This window comes from Gymnoscopelus braueri (genome assembly GCF_963280865.1).
Source record: "Gymnoscopelus braueri genome assembly, chromosome: 1".
Taxonomy (NCBI): Eukaryota; Metazoa; Chordata; class Actinopteri; order Myctophiformes; family Myctophidae; genus Gymnoscopelus; species Gymnoscopelus braueri.
In genome coordinates this window covers 29,413,211-29,431,699 of record NC_137603.1, presented here as the reverse complement: position 1 = coordinate 29,431,699, position 18,489 = coordinate 29,413,211, and the positions used below count along the sequence as shown (strand labels likewise).

General features: G+C 42.3%; 1 protein-coding gene across 1 annotated transcript in view; it reads right to left on the bottom strand.

Annotated features, from left to right (window-relative positions):
• hnf4b (hepatic nuclear factor 4, beta) overlaps positions 1 to 18,489 on the bottom strand; it is a gene marked incomplete at both ends in the record, with an annotated part of 130,180 nt that overhangs the window by 71,238 nt on the left and 40,453 nt on the right. Inside the window, one exon of the mRNA XM_080432684.1 lies at positions 4,024 to 4,180. Coding sequence (XP_080288810.1) covers positions 4,024 to 4,180 — 157 coding nt within the window. The remainder of the gene's footprint in view (positions 1 to 4,023; positions 4,181 to 18,489) is intronic.

Here is an 18,489-nt window from a genome sequence, read left to right as displayed (position 1 = left end):
GTTTTGTGCCACTTGAATTATCAACAGTACAGAGTGTATAAATAAAAGTCTGCCTAGTTTTTTCAGGTTACACTTGCAGTCTTGTTTCGTGATTTTATGACACAGTGTTGACCTTCGCCGTGTTAACCTCTACACAGTAAAATTCTTAGTGTTAATTTAACTCTGAGAGTGTACAAATGTGTACAGTGTCTCTGAGAAGGGATCCTGCTGTTTCCTTCTCTCTCTTGTGCACATAAATGAACGAACGAATGCACGCGCACCCACACACACGCACACTGAATAAAGGGGTACAAATAATAAACAAAACAAAAAAGCCCCACACATAGAAAAACTGTAACTGTGAATGCCAATGGATTGAACCCCAACTGCTCCAACTGTACTCTGTACTGTGAATAATTGATATATTACTGCATGCTTTTGCATGTGATATCTGGTTTTATTATTTTTTATTTGCAATATGACAATAATCAGACTGGACGAAGTGACTTGGAGGTGATGATTTGATCCCACAATTTGCAGGTGAACATTTCATCTATCTTTGTGGATTATTTGGTGAAATATTTATCAAACCCAAAGACTCACTTAACCACTTTAAACCTTAACCTGGTGTTGATGCGAGGTTAAAAACTGTTCAAATGTTTAAAAAAAATTCAGCAATAACAGAAAAGCTCACAAGCGTTGTGGAACTTGTGGATCAGATATTTTCTCTACTTTTGCTGTCATACGATTAGGTATAAAATAGGGCATTCAAAAATATTCAAGGTTCTGCCCGAAAGTGACAATATTCTGGCTCTCATGAAACTAGTGTTCATTGGCCCTGTTATTAGCAATAGGGTAAAAGGGGCAATTATGTGATATTCTGATTGATTCTGAATGACAGGTTCGCCACACAAAGGCACCATTATCTTCCTTTATCCCTTAAACTTCCATGTTGATACTCTTTACTTCCCCTTCAGAAGCCATCCCAAGAATTACCTAGTCTGCATGCTCAGAGGTGCTCTGTATTAGGCCCATTATTATTCATGGGCCTATATTATGTGATGTATGCTACATTATACATGCAGTATCTTGTAAGATTCAATGCATGTTTTCCGCATGGCTTCCCTTTGAAACAACCGGGGGGCTGGGTTTTGAACATCGGCTATACGCTCAGACGCCTCGGGCTATCTCTACAAGGTTACAGAGCATTAGGAGTCTGAATGCACATCCAGGGAGGTTGAGGGGGATCCTAGTTGGACGAACCTAACGTACCCCACACACCCCCCGCCAGCCCCAGTCTGGGCCTCAGCTCCAGGGGAGGTCCCTGGATAGATCCTCCAGTGTGTGTGTGTGTGTGTGTGTGTGTGTGTGTGTGTGTGTGTGTGTGTGTGTGTGTGTGTGTGTGTGTGTGTGTGTGTGTGTGTGTGTGTGTGTGTGTGTGTGTGTGTGTGTGTGTGTGTGTGTGCGAGCAAGCAGAGTGCAGTGTGTAGGAAGGGTTAAATGATGGTGTTGTAAAACATTTATCTGTTTCAGATAGAGCGTTAGATATCGTGGACCTCATCCCCTGCCATTACAGAATTACCCTAACTGCTGCTGCAGTGTCTGTTCGCACACACACACACACACACACACACACACACACACACACACACACACACAGACACAGACACAGACAGACACATGCACACAAACGCACGCTCACACACACACATACACGCACAAACGCACGCGCACACACACCCAATCCCTCTCCGCCACCCTATTGATTTTCACGCCCAGAGACAGTGTGCTCCCAAAGGGCAGTAAATTATAGGGCATTTTACAGGGAATTACACCTGCACTGGAAACTTTACAGGGACACGGGTGTCACGGATCAGTCACGAACACACACACACACACACACACACACACACACACACACACACACACACACACACACACACACACACACACTGTAGTTGCTTTTCCACACTGGACCTGGAGAGCTCTGTAGTACCCACAGTAAAACCTCAGTGTTCATTTGACTCAGAGAGTGTACAAATGGAACCAAACTTGGAGTTACAGACCCATAAGGGTCCATTTGGTTCCTGTTCTACATTCAGAATTGCAGTAAATTTTGCTGTGTACGTCCAATTAGGCAAACACACATTCACATGCACACGCGCACAATGTGTATTTGCACACATGCGTGCCCCCCCCCCCCCCCGCCCCCTGCTTGGACATTCCAATCTAAAACAGCTCTATTGAGACCATTTCATTCCACATATCACTCCCAACAGATAGTGGGACCTGAGGAGGCGCTTTCTCCGGCTTTCAGCAAATTATTTGAGCTCACAGAATAGAAAACATTCTGAGCAGAGCATACATACTGTCAGGGAATACAGTACCACAAGGATTACATTAACTTACTGTACACAGTTATCGTGCATTGGATCAAATCCTCACCTCTGGGTCAAAATCCCAGTTTAACGTGGTGGATGTGATTATGTCATTGACGGCGGAGGGAGATAGTAAGTGATAATGATTATCACCCTTCGGCAGTGGTGGGCAAAGTACTTAACTAATAATAGTAGTAGTACATTCAAAATTGCAAAGTAAATGTTCTATTTAATATCATTGCACTGCTGCATTGACATTTAGTGCAATATTTCTATTTAAAATATAGCAGAGTGAAAGTGCTTTTTTTTTTTTTTTTTATATATAATTATTTTTAATACTTCCAAAATGTTTAGTACAGTACTCAAGTAAATGTGCTTAGTTACTGTCCACCACTACCCTTCGGGCGCCGGCATACTCGGGGGGGCCACGGAAGTCGTGAAGGATGCGAGTCGGGAATGCATTCCCCACCCGTTTATACAATACCCGTATAGAGTACCCGTTGTCAGATTACCCAGTGCCCACTAAGTACAGCCGATGGACTAAATATGGAGATACTGGGTTCCCTGATGTCGTCAGAAACGGCTGACATTGTGATTAGACTTCCATCATACACGCTGTCGGGTTGTGTTGGTCAATCAGGGAAGCTACACTTACACTCCCCCCAAACACACAGATATTTGGCACGTCCTCCGCAGACCCGGGACTGACAAATACATCTAGATATTTCTATTGTTTTGTTTTTAAGTAATGGTTTTGGACATACAGTACATGGTTTCTGCCCGACAGTGACGATATGTGTGATGGTTAGGCATGAGCCTGTGGGCAGTGGTGTAAAGTAACTAAGTACATTTACTCAATTTCTGTACTTAAGTAAAATTTTGAAGTATTTTTGGGCGGTGAAACCGCCCCTATAAGTGAGGTTTGGAAATTTGTACAATTATCCTGCGCTGTGATTGGCCAAAAATTTACCCCGCCTAACCCTGCACCGTGATTGGCCAATCACAATCTATTCAGGACTGTGATTGGCCAGTGTCACATGACACATGTGCATAGCCCTATATAAGAAACCATAACTTAAAAAAAAAAAAAAATGTTTTTTTTTAAGTTATGGTTTCGTCCATCCTAAAGAGTGTTTCAATAATCTTTTGTACATGATTGGTTGACTCCATTCAGTATTGTGATTAGCTAGCAAGACACCGCCCACTTCACACAGGGTGTGATTTTTTATTTACTGGAGTATTTCCAATTTTCAGTACTTTTTTACTTCTACTCCACTACATCTCAGAGGCAAATATTGTACTTTTACTCCAATTATTTGAAAACTTTAGTTACTAGTTTTTTTTGTAGATTTTGATTATTATTACAAAACATACATTAACCACTTCAGCCCTATATACATTTTGGTTATTTGAAAATAGCCGATCTACAAGCTCACAATGCGTCGCGATGCGACGCATTGTGATTTTGTAGATCGGCTATTTTCAAAATAATTTTATACATTTGAAAACTTGTGAAATGGGACATTCTGCACAATGAGTACTTTCTACTTTTGGTATTTTAAAGACTATTTTATACCAATACTTTTGTACTTTTACTCGTGTAAATTAAAAATTCCGGACTACATTGCAGTATTGATACTTTTACTTAAGTAAAAAAATGTAGTACTTTTTCCACCACCTGTGGGCGCCTGTGGGCGGGGGGCTCCTGGCACACTATGTGTGATGGTGGTGGTGGTGGTGGTGAAGGGGGGATCCCTGGCAGACTTACAACCCCAATCCGGATGACGTCTCTGGGCCCTCTCAGCGGGGACACACATTTCATTCTGTGTAGAGAGGAACACAATGCAAAGATCTCATTGTGCCCGCCCGGATTGGCACCAACAGCAATCACTTGTTTCTGATTTATTAGATAGCCGAGGAAATTAATTTTGCTCTGAAAATGCACGGTCGGAAATTAGATGGAGAAATTGTGTGAAAGAATCTGTGATTGTTTTCCCCCCGCACACTATCCCTCCGGAGGTGCTGATAACTGCTGATCTCCGCGACACCATTAATGAAAAACTTATTCAGACTCAGGGAGGAGAAGAAGGAAAAAAATCCCCGTCTTCAGCGATGTTGTAATTAACTTTGCTATCTCCCCAGTCCTTGACATGGTTTTAGCCGCCCATTAACACCCCCCCCCCCCCATACCCCAAAATAACGGACTTAACCCATTCAATCCGGCAACGCATCTGTGTCATTTTAGATTTTTGGGGGATTTTTTTTGGCTATTCAAAAATAGCAGATATACAAGCTCTATGAGCTTGTAGATCTGCTATTTTTGAAAAATCGTGAAGATTTGTGCAAATCTTTGAATATATATATATTTTTAAAGCGAACATTTTTAACTCAAGTCTTTGCTTCTGGAGGTCCCTGGAACAAAATATTTTAACAAACGTTTGCTTTAAAAATATATATTCAAAGATTCGGGCAAATTTTCACGATTTTCCAAAAATAGCAGACCTACAGTACAAGCTTGTAGCACTCTGTGCGCTGAGCTTGTATATATGCTATTATTTTAATAGTCCAAAGAAATCTAAAATGACACAGACGCGTTCCCGGATTGAATGGGTTAAAACCCCTCGGATTGGAGCGTTCTCCCCCCCAGGAAGTGCTCTCCTTCATTGTAGTTCCAGGTCACATGACCAGGGTGCTGGACCTTCATAAAACCCAAAGATTGTTAACAGAGAAGATGGGTCAGCCTTCTGCAGACCCCCTGATAAATAATCATTTATTATGCATGTATAGTATCCCCTAAACCAGCGATTCCCAACCTGTGGGCCCCAAAATAATTGGCAAAATTGGCAAAAAAAGATTTTATTGATTCATTGTGATACCTATAAATAGGAACTTAAAGTATGCTATGTTAATAGTTCCAAGCCGGAACACAATTGATTGATTGGTCATTAAAATAAACATTTTCTGAAAATGCACGCGTCCCATCCATCTGACCATGTTAAGTAGTCAGATGGGTGGGTTGCGAATGATTTTGGAGATTTTCAAGTGGGCCCTGATCCATAAAAGGTTGGGGACCACTGTCTAAACTCTAAACAGTCCCAGCACAGGTACATGTGTATCATTTTTGGGCGGTGAAACCGCCCCTATAAGTGAGATTTGGAAAAATGTACAAATATCTTGGGCAGTGAAACCGGCCCTAAAAGTGAGGTTTGGAAATTTGTACAATTATCCTGCGCTGTGATTGGCCAATCACAATCTATTCAGGACTGTGATTGGCCAGTGTCACATGACACATGTGCATAGCCCTATATAAGCAACCATAACTTTACAAAAACCATAAATTGGTTTTTGTAAAGTTATGGTTTTGTCCATCATAAAGAGTGTTTCAATAAATGTATTTATCTTTTGTACATGATTGGTTGACTCCATTCAGTATTGTGATTAGCTAGCAAGACACCGCCCACTTCACACAGGGTGTGATTTTTTAATCTATAAATGTAATCTACCATTATCATATAAACACACCTACATCTAAACACAATGTAAACTAGAAAATGTGCGCTGTGCTCCGAGGAGCACTTTTTCTACCTAGGTCTCCGCCAGGTTATTGTGAGCCAGCAATGTTCAGCATTCGCCAATCAGGTCACTTGACTGTAGAAATAATGTGTACCGATTTGCATGATGTTTGGGCAAAATTTGTGGGAGTAATATAAAAAAATTTGTTCGGCATAAATCGGCCTCCTGGTGGCGCTATAATAGGGCAATTTTAAAAGGGTGGCATTTGTTCCTGAACGTAGTGAGAATGTGCGTGCAAACTTTCACGGAAATCGTACGCTGTGTTCATGATTTAACCCTCGTAGGGTCTTCGTGTTTTAGTCACACCCAGGGCCTTCGGGTCACTTTGACCCGAAGGCCCTGTGTGAAAATTTTAATTTTCATGAAAATGAAAATTTTCATTTTCATATCACATGTTTAGTACAGTAAATAAGGCAAATAGAAGAAGTTTCATAGAGAACAAAAAATGTTTACATACTTTTAATTCATGTTGAAAATGTTAAACCGGGTCAAAAGGACCCGAGGACCCTACGAGGGTTAAGGCATTTTGTTCAAAACGGACAAACTTTGGAAGCCAATCTTAGCCAATCAGGATGGAATATGAAAATCTGAAAGACCCGTTTCGTTTAATGACTATAGAGATACTGTATACCGATTTGCGTGATTTTAGACAAATTCTGTAGTTTTTTTGTCGTTGCAAAAATCGGCCTCCTGGTGGTGCTATAACAGGCCCATGTGAAACATTTGGGGCAGAGGTTCTGCTGTATCATCCAGGGAGTGTGTGTGCACAGTTTTGCTGCGATCAAGCCAACAGTGCCGGAGATTAGCTGTTCACAGACAGAATGACGGACTGACAGGGTGCAAAATATAGTCTTCGCCATGCCTGTCGGCCTGGTGGAGACAAAAATTATACTGTAAATGGTGCTTATATGCACACAGGATACAGAACACAGTCAAATATATATCCATTTGTTACTCTGAGAGTGTACAAATGCAACCAATGGTCCCGTAACTCTCAAAGATAAATTAACACTGAGTTTGTTTGTTTTGTTTGTGTGTTCCCTCAGCCTGTATTTTTGGTTGTAATTTCACATTATTTGCCCTAGTGGCCACACCTCCTTATTACCAAGCCCATGGATGATCACATCTATCAGCCACAGTGTGGATCAGCAGCTATTAGACAATGCAGTCTCCATATCTTCACTGTCAGGCCGGGGCAAACCTTGTATGTACAAAACTGTATTGGGGAAAAAGAACCTGTGTTCCAATGGATCCAATGGAGTTATTATTTAGTCACAATCTCTTGTTAATACTTTTCATTGGTTCGATATTTATAAAACCCACTGACGGACTCAACCACTTACACTTTCAATTGCAAAAAAATCAGAAATAAGTGCAATGTGACACGTACAGCGTTCACCTTTTGTACAATAAAATGGGGCATTCATTTACACAACAAAAAACATAAAAAGTCGAAATGGAGATGCAAGGTTTCTGCCCGACAACAACAATGCAAGACAATTGACTGTGGAGAATAACTGTTTCACATTTTCAGCCTATCTCCTTGTTTATTGACCATGAATAAATGACAGCGCTGTAGCTATACTGTACAAAATAAGTTGTATTGAAAGTCCATTTTGAGCCAGGCTTGTTGTGCTGCTGTCAAGGTGAAATTCTTTGCTCACGCGTCATAGTCTGCACTGGCAGAGATTTGAAACCTCGACCTTGCACATTCAACACTGTGGCCAGTTCAGCACATTAAATTATTCCTTTATATATATGATAATGCTTTCCCGTGTGTAGCGGTAATGTTTGCATTGAAGCGTTTGCATCTGTCGTGGTGTTTTTCCAATGGCATAACCTTGATGACACGCCGGTGCGCTTTGTGATTGTGTGTTATTTGTTGCCTTGCCCAGAGGGTGTGAGCCGGTCTAAAGGGATGACCATCTCCCCCGGTTTATTTTCTCTCCTCGGTGTCTCACAGGCAGAGGCAGCCCAGGCGGTTTGCAGTGGCGAGTACTCTGGTTTTCTTTAAGTAAAAGTAGCAATACCACAATATAAAAATACTCTGTTGCAAATAAAAGGTCTGTATACAAAATGTTATTTGAGTTAATGTGCAAAAATGTTGGCATCAAAATATACTTACCGTACAAAAGTAAATTATTTAATTATAAACATTCATTAACCAATTAAGCTCCATTTTATACTTTGGCCATTTGAAAATAGCTGAAGTACAAGCTCACAGCGAGTCGAATCGCAACACGTGAGCTTGTAGATCAGCTATTTTTAATGTTTATAATTCAATAATTTAAATTAACAAAGTAACTAATAACTAAAGCTGTCAAATAATTGTAGTGGACTAAATAGTACATTATTGGAGTAGAAGTATTAATTAGGCTACTGATGAATGGAAATACTCAAGTAAAGAAAAGTACCTAAAACCTGTTCTTAAGTATAGTACTTGAGTAAATGTACTTAGTTACTTTTCACCAGTGCTCATAGGCAGAGGAAGCCCAGGCAGCTTGGCAGAAATAGAATTTCAGTCTTCCTCCCTCACCTATCAGCTAGCTGATAACATGTTCACATTGCTGGCCATCTACTTCAGTGCTCAGGGAGGTTGTGGGATTGAATTTAAATACGCAATTTTGTATTATTATAAACATTGCACACCTCTTCCATGACACAATCCTGACCCGTCCCCCAAACAGTGACTCAGATGAATGTAAACACAACACACATTTACTCATACACCGAAACAGTCTCTCTCGCACGCACGCACGCACGCACGCACGCACGCACGCACGCACGCACGCACGCACGCACGCACGCACGCACGCACGCACGCACGCACGCACGCACGCACGCACGCACGCACGCACGCACGCACGCGCAGAACATCATACAGCACAACTACAAATATACACACACACGAACACACACACACACACACACACACACGCACACGCACACACACAAGCATACTCATCCCTGCCAGATACCCGATCATTCATTCAGTCTTCTCCCTTCCTTTCACCCACTGTGTTCTTGTCCTCCATCAAGGCTGTGTTCCACCATTTTACCAGGGATTGTGAATGCAAATTGGAAGAAACACTGATCAGAACTTATTACAAAATGGAGCCTTTGCTTAGAGAAAAGAAATAGTGCATCAGTATGAGAGGGGGTAATGGGAGGGGCTGGGGAAAGCCTGAGCTGGGTGGGGTGGGGTGGGGGGTGGGGGGGAGGGTCGCTCAGTGGCGGGGACGGGAAAATTAGATTTTTTTTTCATGGGGTGTACAGAGTGGGGAGGATGGAAGGGGGTGTGGGGTTCAGTAATGGTTGCCTCACTGTATTTTTATATATACGGAACAAGAAAAATGAAAATGACTTGCGAATGGGTTTGCCCCATATATTTCCATTTTATTTTTGTGCGTGCGTGCGTGCGTGCGTGCGTGCGTGCGTGCGTGCGTGCGTGCGTGCGTGCGTGCGTGCGTGCGTCTGTCTGTCTGTCTGTCTGTCTGTCTGTCTGTCTGTCTGCAACTTTCTCTCTGTCTGCATTTAACCACTTTCAACCTGGCATCATAGATTTAAAAAGAAATCTTCAAAAATAGCTGATCTACAAGCTCACAACGCATTGTGAGCTTGTAGCTCGGCTATTTCCCTAATTTTTGCACGACACCGTCATTTGACTTAAGTATAAAATAGGTTCTTAAGTGGTTAACCCATCTCGACCCCCCCCCCCCCTCCTTCTTCCCCCACCCCCCCCCCCCTTCACTGGCTGAACCCCAAGGTTATGGCACGTCTGGACATCTAATCAGACAAAGCCTCTGCTGCGTTGCCTGCATGTTGTGTTGTGTTGTGTTGTGTTGTGTAGCTTCTCATCTCCACAGCGCACGAGCGCGCACACACACACACACACACACACACACACACACACACACACACACACACACACACACACACACACACACACACACACACACACACACTATTTGTCCTGTACCAGCCATTACACATTCAAGTCTTCGTCCAGCCTACCGCATGTCCTGCTGTGATAAATGAACATGACCTTGAAAGAAAGAGAGATTGAAATACAATGATTTTTTTTTTAGTTTTTTTTCTTTTTTAATTCATTCTCTTCCTCCATAGCCTTTGTGCGACAGGAAATGCACCCTCTCTCTCTCCCCACGTCTGATATAGGTACGAGTTTGAGCGTTTGGAATTGATTGAGGCAAAATGGAGGCAGAGGCTACACATGTGAGCCATTATGGGTAATTTAGGCAGTTATGTCTCTTGTCCCTTTGACCTAAAGGGATCATTTTTTGCACCTTGTTAGAAACAATAAAAAAAGAGCAAGTTCCTTTTGAATTATACCTTTTTTTCCCCCCTTGTCAGGATTTATTTTGGAAACTATTTCCTTTGCACTGATGTTTGAGAATAAATGAGGATTAACTGTGACATGTCCTTTTTGGCAGCTTTGTAAAATGTCCTGCACAATTCAGTGAGAGAGGTGGGGTGTACAGTATGCATGTTCTCTTTTTGACAGAAATCAATGCACAGGATCTACGTTTAAAGACAACGTCAGGTTCACCAACATCAGTTTCACCAAACGAACAACTGATTGCAACTGAATCTCTTCACGCATTCTTTTATACAGAACATATGGATTGTCCAATTATTTGCTATGGATGAAAACAGTGGTTCTCAAAGTCGGGTCTAGGGACCCCCAGGGGTCCTTGAGAGGATTACAGGGGGTCTCCAACAAAATGAGTTAATATGGCAGTTTAAGCACTTTAACCTTAATTTAGAATGTTTTAGAGACACTGGATTAGAAGAATACATTGTGAAAGCTGTTTCCACAGCAAACAGAGACTGATGTCTCCACCACTATCTCTCCCTTGTTTCTTGTTTCCTACTAGCAAACGCCCCCCCCCCCCCCCCTCTCCCTCCACAGCAGCACTGGCAGCAGCAGCCCGCAGTACCCTCGCCTGGCCAGTAGATGGTGTGCCTTGTTCAGGTTTGCCCGGTAAACACACACGCAGAAAACCCTTGCTTGCTCACCCGTGACTTGTGAAAGCGCTCTGGGGTAGGCCTCCCCTAACCCATCATCCTGCAGCCCCCTCGACACCCCTCTGAGCACCCCCTTTCCCATCTCCCCCATTGCCCCACACCCCCCCCCCCCCCTCTCCCATCCAGGGGGGCAGAGTCACAGAGGTGGCAGTTCTAACAAGCTGCCGGGGAACTGTGCCGCTCAAATGAGCCAAATCAAAGAGAAAAAGGGGGAGTGGGGATAGGTAGCGCCACGAGCCCCCCTGCAGAGAACAGCCCACTCTGATGAATATGAAATGAATTTGTATGGCCTGACACGATAAGCCCAGGGATAACCCACTGCTCCGTCACCACGTTTTGCCACGACGCCCCTTCACGACGCTTAATTCCAGACATTAAGACATACACAACATTATTGTCAACAAACGGCGATATAGCAGCATCACCTGTTCTACTGACCTTAAGGTGTTTCTGGCTTGACTGTCATATTTGCTTTAACATGACATGAGTTGCCTCTGTACTTGGTGTAACCTTTTTTTCCCTCTACACCAAATCTTGTTCACCAAAAATAGCCGCTCTACAAGCTCACAATTCGCTCATAACGCCATATTCTGGTGTTCTCCCAGAATATGGATGCTGGAGTTGGAAGTGGATAATGCACACGTGAACCTCTTAAGCATTCACACTTCTTTAAAAGAAAGAAAGAAAGAAACATTATGACTTGCTGCTCATTTGAGGTGTGTCTGTGAGTTGCACGTCGGCAGGACCATGGCGTTCTTGTTTTGTTGTTTATGAGATGCAGCAGCACCGCGATCCGCTTCTGCGCTGCCATGTCTGTTCACATCCCCATCTGTGAAGAGAGAGGGGCACAGCGATGATTTAGGCACCGCAACACCGCTGAGAATCTCTTGGATTCAGTGTCTGGTGGACTCGGCATAAATAGGCGAGCCTTCCCGTCTCATTCTCTTGTGCTCCATGAGGTACCCCCCCCCCTCTCTCTTTCTTCATCCCTCATCACTCTTTCTCCATCTCTCCTCTGATTCCTGGTCTCATTTGGCCAGTGTGGCTGCTATATCCTTCCGCATCTCGCGTCTCAGTCGGGCCGTCCCCCTGGGGTCCCTGATGAGATGGCGTCGGGTCACCCAACAAAGAAAAAATATATGGAATCATGAAAAAAAAAGCCATGTTCTGTCCCTCCCTATCAGCCAGACTTAGTCTGTCACCTCAACACATACGTCAAACACGGGCATGCACATGCACACACACACACACACACACACACACACACACACACACACACACACACACACACACACACACACACACACACACACACGAGTGTGCACACAGGCATGCACGCGCTCGCTCGGATACACTCTTACAGCTGCTGCACACTTCATTTAACACACATAGATGCAGGGCTTTGTGCTTTTCTTAAAGCCTGAAAACAAGGAAGTGTATAGAAAATATAAAAGCCGGCGTTATCATTTATGGTCACAAATGCTTCTGGCATGGAGGGAGTGCCATTGAAATTGCTCATCCAAGAGAAGGGAATGGGAAACATTGTGTATAATAATGTGAATAGTAATGCTTCAGCTTTATGTTCCCATTTAGTCTCTACTCTCTCTATCTGCACGGCCTTAGAGCCCTGAACCTAGATTTACAATGATTTCACAATTTAGCAGACGGTAATGCAAAAATGACAATATCGGGCAGCTTTTGTCTCTTTTCTCCTCTTTCTTCCTCTCTCGTGTATTTAGTCTCCTTCGGCTTCAGTGGGTTTAAAGAATGAAGATGGCTTCACATCAGGCCCTTAGCCTTTTCTCACAAAGATGTTCTTTTCTTAGTACATGTCTGACCACAAGAACCCTGCAAACATGTGGCACCTACACAGCTAGAATGGAATATTCTAATGCTTTTTTCTATTGGTTTGTATTATATTTACTGTATAACAATGTTGTTTTTTCTTAACCACTTCAGCCCTATTTTTTACTTAGTCGTGTGACAGTGTCACGACTCGATGCAGGAAAAATATTTGAAAAAATGCTTATAATGTCATGCCCATAACTGGGACGCCATTTTAACACATTGGGTGCCAAAACCGTATATATACGGTTTTGCGCATACTAACGTTGAGTGCCAAAACCGTGTATATACGGTTTTTGAAAAAAAAAAAAAAAAAAATACTTTTTTTTTTTTTTTTTTTTTTTTTTTTTTCCTTCACAGCAACAGGAAATATCACTCCTACAAGATTTAGACTCCAATCCACCTCCTGGTTAACTTATGACTTCAAAAACCTGTATCTCGGCTCCTGTGCACTTTTTTTTTTTACAATGTTAATTTAACTATTTTCAACTGGCTGCAACTATGGAATGGATTTCCGAATGTTTTAAATTTTTTCCCCCCGATTGTACGAGACCTGTATGTGTGTAATGAGGGGATCACCGTGAGGACAGTGATCACTGAAAATATTTTGTGACTACTTGAAAAAGGTTCAAAATGTTTAAAAAGTCCTGGCACTCAAAGTATAATATTTTAATAAACCTCTGGCACCCAATGTGTAAGTGGTTGATTATGACTAATACTACGGTAATATTATTTATCCTCCATAGACGAAGCAATTTTATTCACGGTTATTCAATAGACATTGCGATGTTTTAAGGGGACTTTGTAAATGAACAGCAAAACAAAACCATAAATAAATACTAGCTCTTTAAATCTGCTTTGCACTTTACTATCATGCCCTGGGGATAGACACTGGTTGATTTTTGGCAAGGTGTTGTTGACCTCCTGTGGCCTCTCTCCAAGCGGTAGGGCAGAGTGTTGGATTGGCTCTGTAAAACTCCTAGCCTCAGCTGTGACTCTCTCCCAGGCTCAGGGAAAAGGGACCGATGTCCGTGCTTCCCCTGTGGCCTGCCCCGCTAGATCCATGTGGATAGGTGTTTACTCTTCCTTTTTAGCTAGACTCTGAGGTCTAACTCTGTGGTCTCACTATACTACTGCACCTCCCTCATGTAGGGAAATATCTTGTTCTGGGAGCTTCAGCATGCTTGTGGAAAGTTTTCTTTGATGGCGCAACATGTGCTCAGGTATTCATTATCAGCCAGACATGTAGAATAGCTGAGAAAAAGGACATTGTTATGCATGTTGATCCTGTTTGGCAAGTCATTTCTGAATGCCTTTGTGAGTGTCGTCTTCAAACTCGGTACTGCAGGTGTTTTTTCTTTTGAGTTCCTTTCTTTCTGAATGAACACAATAAAAGCAATCTCTCCATAAAGCCACTCCAAAATGGAGTGAACGGACAAAGGGGGTTTACAGAAAATCTGGGACACAGCAGAATCCAAGCTGCCCCTCTGCTAACCTTCTCTCAAACAAACACAGCAGCCATTTCCTCCCGCTCTCCCTGGAGCCCCTCACCCTTTGCTGAAGCACCAATTCAGCCAGCCGTGCGGGGCACAGGTGATGTGACGCATGCCATTTCTATCCTATTTCACTTTACTTCCACTAAAACAGCGCTGTTATCCACAGCAACTTACAGGATTCATACACTTCCACATTTGCCCATAGGAATGGGTTCATGATGCAATTTATTTTCTTCTTGATAAACTTTAAAATAATTTGTGCAAATCAGTGCTGTTGTTACTGAATTCCTCATTGATATATAAGTAGATACATCTGACATGTAATTGTGAATACAAATAAATTTACATTTTACAAGTCTGAATAAGCTGAAAATATATTCAGTGCAATTCATTGTTATCATATTACTGTTGTTCTGAGATTTGTGTGAGGAAAAAAGTGGATATTTTTTTTTCTAAATGGAATATTTATGAAAATGTTGTTGTGCTTTTATTCCATACAAATATGACATTTTTAGAATTGTTTTAACCTATTACACATTTTCCAAAAAATGAACAGTACAGTGTACATACTTTTTTCTATTTTAATGTTTTATATCCAAACTAATGTGAAGGACTTTCCAGTCTGGCGGTGTATTTAATGTACGAATGCATGTGGTAGGAATCATTTGAGCCCAGTGAGAGAGCTGAAAGTGGAAAAAGCTGTTGGGTTTACACCCTGGTCAAACTGCCAAAGTCTGATCGTCTGATCGCACTGAATCCCAGGCGTGTCCCTACACTAAAACCAAGTGTCATCTGACCACAGCCGTGTTATGTACAAAAGAACCACCAGTCCAACTAAGAAAACGTCAAATAAGTAAATAAATATAGCCGCTTTGTATGTGTTGAAATTATTTGAAGTGATCAATTATTCTCTATAATTTAAGATTTTATTTTATTTTTCTAAACGATTTTGTTGTCATCCTGAAAATAGAGATGGGCTTTTATTTTATTTACTCTTATTTCATAACTTGGGCAATAATTGCTTAATTTCATTTTCCAAACGTAAATATTTTCTTTGAATAAGATTGCAATGTAATGAAAGGAAGTCATATCATTCATATTTTATTTTATTTCATGTAGATTCTTCTCAATTTTGCCTATATGTCCTGCTTGTGGTTTGTTTTGGTGGCTGAGGGGAAAATGCATTGCTTTGTTGTTCTTGTTTTGCTCCTGATAAGGGTGGGGTACTACTGGGGGTCTGGGGGTTTGGAGGACAGTGGGAGGGGGGTGGTGTCTTTATTTATTTTTTATCCTCTCTCCGTCTTCTGACATATCTGGATTTCTCATCTTCTGCCTCCTCTTTGAATAGAAATAAAAAAAAGTGTTGGGGGGGGGGGGGGGCGGGGGGGCTTGCTTTTTTTTCCCTCTCTCTCGCCTTACCATTTTCATCAGCTGCTCTGATAGCCATGAATCTTGTCACTCATGTTTTTCATCAGCTCATGTCCATGGAGCGTGTGGCGAGTCCTGGAGATGGCCGCTGAGACGAATGCAACGGCCAGCCAGAGACACGCCAAGCAAGAGAAACACATAAACACATGTACGTACACACACACACACACACACACACACACACACACACACACACACACACACACACACACACACACACACACACACACACACACACACACACACACACACTCTCTCTCAACCAGCTCACATCTCATCCTCTGCCTCTATGAGATCAAGCTGAAGTGGTGTAGTTACATGAACGACCGCCGCAACAAAGTCTTGGGATAAAGCATGGTTGTGAACTGTCTGTCCTTTTCTAAATTACATCAACCGCACAACTAGTACTTTTCAGAGGTGAATTGAATGGACAGCCAAAACGTGGAACAGTGTGTGCACTTGACAAAAACACAGCTTATGCACGGACCTCCGTAAATATAAATTTCTACAAGCAAAATGATTTTTTTTTAGACATGCAAGAGGAAAACCTTGTTTTCTCGTGAAATCCGGCTAAGAGAGTATATGAGAACAAGAGAACAGAGCGGGTACTGTGGTGTTTCCCTCGGATGGCAGGAACCGGTTACTATGTATCAGCAGCGTTCCTCTCTGCATCTGGGTTCTGCCGCTTGTCAGTTTAGCTCCAGTTGTTTTCACATGTGTGCCATGTTCCTTTTGTTGTAATTTCTTCTGCCTCCTGGATGCTTTGTTCCTTCAACTCGAACTTGACATTGTTTTCCTTCCTTATGTTCAAGGCTGGAATGATTGGCTGTGACAATCTAGGTATCTCCCTCCATCCTTTAAGAAGACGAGAGATGGCCTTTCAGACAGCTGTCATTTATCATTAGCCATGTCCAATTCTCCTCACATAATTTGATTTCTTATAGCTTTTTTTTTTAAATGCTTTTTCATGCAGAAATACAACAAATGACATTTCAAAACTGCAGGAAATTTAAAGCACATTTCCCCTGACTCATAACTTTTTTTTTTTCATGCATGAAATAATAATCACGTTGAACTTGCGGTTTTAATTGTGGTGTAATTGCCCTAATTACTGGAATATCTCGCATGATTAAGATAATTAGCTTAGCGTTAAATACATTGACTTCTTTTTAGTCAAACAGGCAGAAATGCCCTTGATTAGTTAATGATATTAATTATATTCAGTGATACACCAGGTAGAATTGTGAAAATTCCCACCTGCAATCTCTTGTCTCACACCCTTAATGAAAATCACTATAGATGAAGATGTGCTTGGTAAATCCTTATCACATAATTAATTATAAAAGACACCTCATACTCACAGTCCACAAGCGAAATGGGAATAATGTCATTGCAGTTTTTGTTCTTTGATACATTCTTATGAAAAACATAATCGTTTTTCATTTTTCTCAGAGAACTTTTGGCTTCTTTTAAAAGAACGTTTTAACGATGACTTTTCTGCAAGGGTCTTTAAAACACATTAGGCCATCATATTTCCATATGACGTTGATTTGGAGGTCAAATAAGAACAGTGTTGTAAGTTTCTCTACAAATGAATACTTCTGGCTCAGTAGAATCCATTGAATTTCCCGGTATGAATGTGACTTTGTATTTCTTTAATTCTAATTCCTCGTTAAGCATAGCTGCCGTCCAAGACTGGCCTAATGTCCGTCTCTCTGATGAGTGAGCGTCTCAAAACTGTAGCTTGAATAAGGTCAGCATGCCTGGAATGGAATGGGACCAATCACCGTGGTTATAGCCTTTAGTGGATCTTAACCACTTTAGAACATCATAAGTTTGATACGGCATGCAGTCCGAAAACCCAGCAATGTTCAGAAACTCAGGAGACGGCTGTCTATGCCTGCGTTTATGCATCATCCCCTTCTCCACCCTCCATCTCTCTCTCTCTCTCTCTGTCTGCAGTGAGCGGGGTAGAGTCCGTTTTACTGTCACTACCTGTGAAATTGTATTCCAGGAAGATGGATCCTTTCTCTTATATTCATGACATCCAGGGAAGCACAGTCACCTCCAGAACCCGTTTAATATGGATGCTGTGGAGGCGGACACACACACACACACACACACACACACACACACACACACACACACACACACACACACACACACACACACACACACACACACACACACGGGTGCACACACATGGGCGCTCACACACGGACACACACACACGTACACACGGACACACACGCGTGCACACAAGTAAATACACTCTAGCAAACATGTGCATTAACACACACACACACACACACACACACACACACACTTTTTTGCCCCAAAGACAATGCATGGCTGGTGTTTTGCTTGGGCTGATGATGCAGACTGTTAGTGACAGTAGTGCTCTCAGTGGGGTTGATGCATCACAACACAGCACTGCCATGTTGTGTAAATCCTCCATCTCTCCTCATTGAGAACATGGAGGCTTCTAAAACCCGGAAATGGCCAATCTACATGCTCACAACGTGTCGTGACCAAGTGCAACACGCTTGTAGATCGGCTATTTTCGGTGCACGCCGCCGGCGTACAGCAGAACAGAAATGAGGCATTATTGTGCACGGTGCACAACATGCCACTGCACCTTCACTGTACAGTATCTCATCTGTTGTTTTCAGAGTTTCAGAACCTCAGTTCTGGATTCTAGAGAAGTTTGCTCGATTGGATGCTGCGGCGGTAGCAGTTAGCAT